This window comes from Engraulis encrasicolus, chromosome 3 (genome assembly GCF_034702125.1).
Source record: "Engraulis encrasicolus isolate BLACKSEA-1 chromosome 3, IST_EnEncr_1.0, whole genome shotgun sequence".
NCBI classification, from domain to species: domain Eukaryota; kingdom Metazoa; phylum Chordata; class Actinopteri; order Clupeiformes; family Engraulidae; genus Engraulis; species Engraulis encrasicolus.
The window spans coordinates 41954926-41964129 of NC_085859.1; the positions used below are offsets into that span (position 1 = coordinate 41954926).

The following is a 9204-nucleotide window of genomic DNA, read 5'->3' on the forward strand; positions in this document are numbered from 1 at the left end:
GTAGCATGTGTCTGTTGTTGATTTGAGCAGGCCGCAGCATCCGAACCAGACCTTCCGCTGGTGGGGAGCCTGTGCCTATTGTGTTATGTTGTGTCTTTGTTTTTCAAAGAGGGTCGGCAGCCCAATGCAGGCGGATGTAGTCGATGGTGACACACGGTGGCGGTGTAACATATACCCTATGGCAGTGGTGTTTCCCAACCTTTATTGTCTTGCGTACGTACGCCGTCACTCTTCGCTGACACTAGGTGCGTTTGGGACCAACATTTGTCAATTGATGTTGCATAGTACAAGTACATCAGCCAGAACTTGTCATCACAACGTGGGTCGCATCAAACAAAGCGCATTTATGTGCCACAAATGTGCATGAGATGAGCACCAGTTTGATCTACAGTACATTGCGCACCACGTGTAAGGTGTGGGGGGACAGGTGGGGCGGAGGAGTTGAAGTGGCACACAGTGCAAACTTTTTAAGGGTGTGGGACAATGCCTCTACACAAACTTTTGACCAACCAGTTCACGGGCATCAGCGTGGATAAGGCCGTCTGCAGTCGCATTGATCCCGTGATCATTTTAGATCATGGGACAGTAACATAGGAGCCAGAGAGAGTGTCTCTTGGTCAAGAGGTAGTGGGCCTACAGTAGCACCTGAGTCTGGACCTCAGGTAGCAGTATACGGTCAAAGAGTCTCTCTTGTAAGAGGCAGCGGACAACAATGTGTGTGTGTTTGTGAGAGAGAGGGAGAGAGAGATAGAGAGAGAGAGGGAGAGAGAGATAGAGAGAGAGAGAGGGAGAGAGAGATAGAGAGAGAGAGAGCATGTGTATGTGTGGCTGACATCACCTAAGTAAAGTCTATGTGTCCCCCTCATTCACCTGAACTGGCCCTTGCCTCAACTGATAGAATCACTAAATTATGAGCCGGCAGGGATAGGCTATCAATGACGACAGTTCATGTTTGTTTTTTTAGGGTTTTTTTTTCTTCAGAAATTGGTAGGACATGTCCCCTCCTGTCCCTCTGAAATCTCGTAGCTGATCATAGTTGATGTTTTTAGGACCACACAGATACGGACTTCTCCTTTCCCAGGACATAGAGAGGTGTTGTACAATACAGACAGGGTGCCTGCCAAGGCAATGAAATCATGTCTTTGGTGAAGTACAGTACCTGGTGGTGTTAGGTACCTTGACAAGCATGTCTTTGTTCAGGACTGTGAGACTGGAATAGGCGCTGACTGTCTGACCTGGGTAAGCCACTCAAGCCATGTTGTGCAATGAAACCCAAACCGCGTGCGTGGCCTATTCTTCTGGGTAAGTGGGTGACAGGGTGCCACACAGACAGACGTCTGCCAGCTGTGGCTCGCGATGCCATGGGTGAATTCACACGCGCTTGCACTGTGAAACAAGTCCGACAGGCGGACAAAGATGCGTCTGATATTGGCGAAGCTCGTGTTTTGGCCGATTTAAAGAATGCGTTTCTGACGGACAAACCGACGGACTAACGGACAGACCGACATACCCTCTTATAGAGATGCTAGGACGTGTCTAAAAATGGGGTGTCAATATTTCAGAGTTAAACGTAGCCACCACTTTTCAAGTGTGACAAATTGTTGTCTGAAATTAGTGAATTTCAACTCTGAGAATTATACTGTATTACCACTGATATTGTGTTCTGTGTGCTGCTACCACCACCCCTTATTACTTGTGCTACTGCTAACAATAATGATGGTGATTTACAGGAAATAGCATTTATCAGACACTTTCATCCAAGACCACTTACAAAAGACAGCATACAGCAATCTGCAAAGTGTGTGGAATTACAGTGCAGAGATATAGACCCCTTTACTGTTTGTGAACACTATTCACTCTGCTGAAAACACTCGACTACATCATAACAACATTGCTATGACGATAAAGAGAGTCTTCCGCAAAAATATTAAAAATTGGCCATTACCATTTTGGTCACAATACGGTTAACCCATTGGTGCCTGATGTTGCGTTGGCCTTGGCCCAGGCGCCTGGAGCTGCATTACACAACATTCAGTCTCTTGAGATTTGAGACAACTTTATTAAAAATCTTTGTTTGTTGAAGATGAATGAACACATTCTAATGAAAGATGAGGGTCTTGGCGTTTAAATGCCTTCTTATCACATTGTTATGTGCTTATAGGCTGAGGGCAGCTTGTCTTAAAAGGGGATCAGGCATTCAGCACCCTTTTTTGCAGGTGCTTTAGACATCAATGGGTTAAAACAGAGGCTCTGCACTAAGGGGTTAAGCTTTCTAGCCACTTAGGTACACTGAGGTGCTTCCTTTTCTGTCTCTGTGCATGTAGGGGCCCTCCTCTCCCTTCCCCATGGCTGACTCCAAGGGCTCGTGAGTGACTGGGCCTCGCTTCTATACCTTCTCACTAAAATGTGTCTCTCATTTTGTACGTGTGCTTCACACGCACACACAAACAAACACCCACATAGATACACACACACACACGCGCGCACACACACAGACACACGCGCGCACGCACACACACACACACACACACACACACACACACACACACACACACACACACACACACACACACACACACACACACACACACACACACACACCACCAGTGTAGGTCACTAGAGGTATGCCTACATTGGGCCAAGCTGCACACTTATGGACAAAGGTGAAATTTGTAAATTTGTGTGTGTGTGTGTGTGTGTGTGTGTGTGTGTGTGTGTGTGTGTGTGTGTGCGCGTGCCTGTGTGTGTGTGTGCATGCGTGTGTTGAGGCTTGTGTGTGTGTATGTGCGTGTGTTTGCGTGTGTGTGTGTGTGTGTGTGTGTGTGTGTGTGTGTGTGTGTATGTGCGTGTGTTTGCGTGTGTGTGTGCATGCACAGGGCCGTAATTAGACATTTCCAAATACAGAGGTCAAATACTGCATGCTGTACTGTATACTATACATTTAGAATCTACATGGGTAGATGACGTGACGTGTAAATTTTGCTGTCGCAGGCTCTTCAAATTAAGTCAATTCATGCTTTCAAAATTGTCAATGCTTTAAATGATTAAACTAATGTCATTGTTGTGAAAAAGTAATGTGTAATAAATACAGTTTTGAGTCAAATATCATATTTGTCCTATGGTGTGACTGAGGCAAGCCTGGTTCTCCATATTAAAACATTTTTAAATAAATAATCAAAGCTCAGTCATTTGTCTAAACAACCCTGGCATGTTTCTCAATGTGTCTATTTTAGCAAGTGGCAATGCTTAATTTTTTTCCTGTTTTTCTGAGACCGTATGGACTTATGAAACTTTGTCGCAGAAAACAATGTCCTGTGGTGTGACATCATATTTTTGGTTAATTCTGTGGATAATTATCTATTGTTGAAGCTCCAGCGGTACATAACTTGTGACTTTAGACCCTTAAGAAGCCAATGGCAAGGGTGGATTTTAGATTTTTCTCTCAGAGTTCTTCAGTCAATCAATTATGTTTTGCTACCACAAGATGTATTAGTTTTGTAGTCCTTTGGTGTGACAGCCATAAAATACATTTTGACAATAGTGTATATTTTTCATATTTTTTTCTTATGTAGATGTATGAAAATGCATCTTACTAAATGTGAAATTGTATTTCAGTTGGCAACGACATGGCTTTAAAGTAACTCAAAAGCTCGAAAGTCCTATGGTGTGATGGTAAAAGTCCTATGGTGTGACACTTTGGAGTATCACACCAAAGGACAAACAGGTCACACCAATGGACTAGATATTTGAGAAATAGCTTTTAAAACAACTGGTAGTACATTTTTGTTTTGTTTTTTTTGACTAGATAAATATTGTGTATTCAAATTACTTAATCCTTTATTGGCCTTTGGAATTTATACTTTGATGCATTGTTGATGAATATTTGCTGTTGATTTTAGATACTGTCAAATGATATAAAATGCCATTAATGGTGCTTTGAAACCATAAAATATAACGGTAACAGTGAAGGAAAGTGAAAAGTGAAGATCAGTGAGAGAGTAGGCCTATATAGAGGAGTATAGATGAATAAAGTCTGCTGTGGAGAGCTCAATATACAGCATAAATGTGCTGTCCAGCTTGAGATAACAAACAGGCACTGGCCACTACACACTACAGGTTCAATGGTGTGACAGTCATAGCATACCTACAAAAGTGTGATGGTCATGCCAAGGTCACACTTCAGTATGAGTCTTATGAGCTCTGCAGGTTACATTTAATGACCGCATGGCTGTCATTAAGAGTTACGATAGGCTGATAATCGACGATTCAAAGACTTATAAGTGTAAAGTGTAGGTCCATATTGACTGCAACATTATATTATGATCAAAAGACAAAATAATCATGTTGATATATTTGTGTCTGGCTCAGTTTTGCATTTCTGTCCTTTAGCGTGACATGAATGTCCTACGGTGTGACATGTTTTAAACGCTCAAATATTAGTTTGAGCTAAACAAGATGTTTGATAAACACTGAATATTGCATTAGGGAAGAACAAATTATCGTCCCTGAAAAGTCAGTATAAATTCGGACAATTTTGAACATTTAAAAGAAAGATATCCCTGTTTTTCCTCGAAGGTTTCTAATAATCTCACATCTAATGGGAAAACAAATACTTAAATGGTATTTTCTTATTAAATTAAGACTTTAAAAAATTGCGATAAATATGAAGAGTGTAACAATGTTCATAAAACTCCATCAAGCCATTTCTACATTACTTAATATATTTATTTCTTAACGTCACACCAAAGGACATATTTTCAGCAAATTGCTTTATCAACGTAAATAAATAATCAATCAATAGACCAACATTGTGACCACTTGGATTTTTTGAAAGATTAATTGTTGCACTACGTAGACATATACTTTTTTCCCTCATAAACAATGTTTTGTGAAAAAAAATGTTTCTTGCTGCCTATCCGTCATCTACCCACATCAGTCAAACTCTTAAGTTTGTTTTCATTAATCACTGCCTTGAGGATAAATGGGTGTCGTATACAGACTGAATTTATGATTGTTGATCATATATCAATTTTCATCATAGATAAATTTTACATTACTGAAAAAAAACAGAGGACATGACCTCTGTGTCCTCAATGGTAGTTACGGCCATATGCGTGTGTGTGTGTGTGTGTGCATGTGTGTGTGTGGGTGGGGGGCGTTAACCAAGTTTGTGTCATATCTCCATATCCATCCAGGTGTTGTTGGAGGTACAAGTCATGCTTTGTGTCATCATGGGCAACTGACTTCAGTAGGGCATTCTAAGATGCGTCACAGGCAGTGCGGGTGGTCCAAGACATTACTACTGATTCCTTCAGCCCACTTTCGCTCACAATGATTAGTAACAAAGCAAAACTGTCTGAACCCATGACTATTTACTTATATCACCTTCTACTTTTCGCACATCTGATTACTCTGTGCTATACTGCTAAACCTGTCATCATGAGCATGAACAATAGATGTGGCACCAAGGATGTGCTGGGAGAACAAAACTCGGTCAGGCATTTTCGGTCAAGACCAGTCCGTCAGCCATTGACAGAGACAATGACAACAGCGAAAACAGTTTTAGTCGTCTATTAGCTTACAAGCTATTAAGACCACAACAGCCAAAATGAATTGAAATCTGACCTGGAGAGGTCAACTGTAGCGGCATGGGAACTGATAACCACTACAGTGATGGGAGGATCAGGCCAAAATCAACAATTCCATGCCCTGTATGCCTTATGGACAATCCAGTCATGTGTGACACTTGTCCGTTATCATGAGGTTTTTTTTCTCCAACTGCATATATATGGACGGCACTTGAAAAACCTGCAGTAGTGGGATAGCCTATTGGGCAAGATACTGTAGTCATTGAAGTTGTTGGCCTACAGTAGCCTATATGGCATAATAAATAGAGCATCTATGGATCAGTATGTCGGGCGTGCACAGGAAATGATTAAGAAATACCAGTGGGTGTCGAGGGTTCGCACATTTACAGTAGCCTATGTGATTGTTGCTGAGTGTGTGAAAGTGTGTGCTGCCCTGGTTTTGTTACATGGATCTCTTACAAGAGCGATATGTTATCTTCAATACATTTAATAAGTTTTCTCCGATTTCAATGTAAAGTGAGAACAAAGTGGTATTGCATGGCATGACATATTACTGTAGGCTATGGCTAAATAGGCTATTTTTCTTCATGCAGCCTCTTTTTAAATCAAGGACAGAGATAAGAAGATCAATCATTGTCATCACTGCATTAAAGGATTGGGAGACGTTATGAGGAAAAAGAGTGTGCTTCAATATGCACTTGTGTTATTTAATGCCAAGGTACGGTATTCATTCCAAACTTGTGGTTTACAAAAAAAGAAGAAGAAGAAAGAAGAAAACTTGCATCACAAATCCACTGGCTTCACCTTGTCAGTGCATAAAGCATTGTAAAACAAGACCTCTCTCATTTTCTGTCTATCAAAGCCTTTAATGTCTTTGGTTTAGGCACATAGCCAAGACCATGCAAAAAAAAAAAAACCTGAGCTGCTCTAGGCAGCTTTGGCTCAAAGCCAGTCCCCCCCCCAAATCAGGGCGGGTGATGAGGAGTTGGGGAATAGCAATTCCCAGATTTTTTTTATCGGTACTAAAGTCTCTTGGGTCCATCCGTGCACTGTCGGCTACCTCTTTGTCACTAAAGCACTGAGTCAGTACATGTTGCCCCGGCAACTAAGCACAACAGGAAGTTATGCAAATAGGCTACCGTGCGGCGCTGCTTGACAAAGGTTTTAACGTCTACCGGCCACACAGGGCAGAATTGCGCGACGCGTGCAGTGCAATATGAGGCGCGCGCACAGATCACTTTGTCTTGTGGGACATTTAATAATCAGAAGCGAACAGTGCAGTGTGTTTGCCGTTTTTAACAGGCAATTAACCAATGACAATTAAATGACATATTTTGTTTCAAGTTATTTGTTCAGTTGTTTTGTAGGCTACAAGTGTCTAGGGTCAGGCTACTAAAATGTCCAAAAGGGAATTCGTTTTTTACACGAGTAGGCCCATCTGAAAATATGCTTGATATCTTTTCAGTCTTGTGTCAGACTTTTAGGCTTTAGGATTTGTAGCCTAGGCTATATTTGCTGTTTCACGTTAGTCTCTAGCCTACTATAGTATATTTGTGCAGTGTCACCAATGTGTTTCTGATAGGCTACACCATTCATTTTCCCTCCCCCCACGACCCCATAATGAAAGTGGCAGCACGTCAACCTTCTATCCCTATTGCTATCCGACCAAAATTAATGATGGCCGAAAATCTTTAAAAGTCACGGGCATTTATCCTATCACATTTGACATCCTCATCTGGTGTAGACATTTCACTTTTCCCCCAGCTGTGAACGTGCGCCGAAGTTACAATGTCCCCGCAGGGTTGGGGGGAGGCTGATAATACACTGACAGACGATGGATACATCGAGAACCCGACACTCAACTACACTCTCTTGTGTGTTGCCTTATACCGTCTCACTGTGGCTTAGTTATAAAACGACATTATAATTCACCACTCCACTTCGAGCTCTGAGCAATCTCCTGATATTACCAGCCACCAAACCATCCAATAGAAACTCGGGTTGAAAAGCACTTTTTCTGCTGCAATGAGTGCGGACACCGGTGATTTCTTCGGGGCCGGTAGGGCAGCTGAGCACACTGAAGCCGAATAGCGAAGACTCTGAATCAGTAGGCGAGTATATTGGCCATTAGGATGTAGGCTAGATGTAGATATAGGCTACAATCGTTCCAATTATGTAGCCTAGGTAGGCTATGTGGCGACGGTTCCCTCTTGACTCATTTGCAGTCGTGCAGTGACCAGCTGAGTAACGGTACTCTACATCACTGTAGGCTATGCGCGTAAAACTGAATCAAGGACAAGCCTACATGTCTCGCAATAACATTAAGTGCAGGTTGGCTCACAGTGACTTCAATGAAAGCCTGCTGTAACCTAACCAACTGCCTTGAGACCGGTAAGTTAAATATGGCACGTTCCGCTGGTGAATGCATAGGTTACGCAGTAAAGTGCGCCAGTGACTCTCCAAAACGCCGGTTTGAATTTCACTCTGTATGTAGACGGTGGTGTGTGTAGATTCTCTGTTCGCACCCTGGGTCTGCACATGATCTGTCTATACATATGATATGCACATTGTTAAAAAAAAGATCTAATCACAAGAAAAGGAGATATATGAATACTTACAAGGGCTGTTTGCTGAGAAACGCGTTCTCCGGGGAGAATAGGATTCATTCTGATCCAGTTCATATGCCGATGCAACCAGCACAACAAGCAGAAAAAGTCCTGTCCTCAGAGGCATGGCTCTAAAATTACCGGTGCTCTATCTTTCAGTAAAAAATAAAAAACGGAATCTTCCAATGCTTCTTTTTCTTTGCTCTCTGGGCAAACGTGTTGGTGGATTTTTCTTTCTTTCTTGTCTTGTCTTGAGTTTGGTGGAAGCGTGGCTGTGGTCGAAAGCTTGCAGTGCTGATAAAGCGACGCTTCACAAGTATCATGTAAGGATGAGGCTCTGTCACCACCGGGCGATCAGCCCACCAATTTCTTCTGGCGTGCATGACAGCAGCTCAGGTCGCCCTTTATATAGGAAGGATCATCACTGCCCGAGACGACCCCCCAGACCAATCGCAACCCAGCATGACAGTGTGACCGGCAGTCTTTAATTGACCATTTTCCACTCCATGAAAAAACCTTTCTCAAAAGAAAAAAAAACTTTGTTGTCCTTACGCACAGTTAACTCTCCAAACATGTGCTCTTTTGCTGCGCTTTTAGAAACCCATTCAGTCATTGGTGGGTGTTCTATTAACCCTTTCAGGAGCATTTTCTACATTCCTGTCATTACAATACAAGGAGTCCAGTGAACCAATGAACGTTTACCATGGGTCAGGCAGCCAGCCTCCTTTCTGCCACCAATCCTACCAAGCGGAAAAGAAAGTGCATTTGCTAATGAAATCAGCATGAGAGGGGTTAGTTAGTGTAGCTCCACACGTTGTAACGGTGTTTCCTCGTTGGGCTTCACAACCACATCCCTGTACGTACAGAGACCTGATGGACACGCATGATCCCTTTATGCATCATTTGGCAAGTCTATTGGACGATTGTGTTTTGACATGACGTTTATTGAAATAGATGATGACATGCTTTTTATCTTATAATATAAACTTCTGTCATTCTTGCTAATGGGC

At 42.4% G+C, this 9204-nt stretch overlaps 1 protein-coding gene across 1 annotated transcript in view; it reads right to left on the minus strand.

The window, feature by feature from the left end:
* The window catches only part of stc1 (stanniocalcin 1), a 14284-nt gene extending 5670 nt beyond the window's left edge, over positions 1-8614 (minus strand). The window contains exon 1 of the mRNA XM_063194503.1: positions 8207-8614. Within this exon, the coding sequence (XP_063050573.1) occupies positions 8207-8321 (115 nt within the window). The 5' untranslated portion in view covers positions 8322-8614. The remainder of the gene's footprint in view (positions 1-8206) is intronic.
* Positions 8615-9204: the final 590 nt, after the last annotated feature.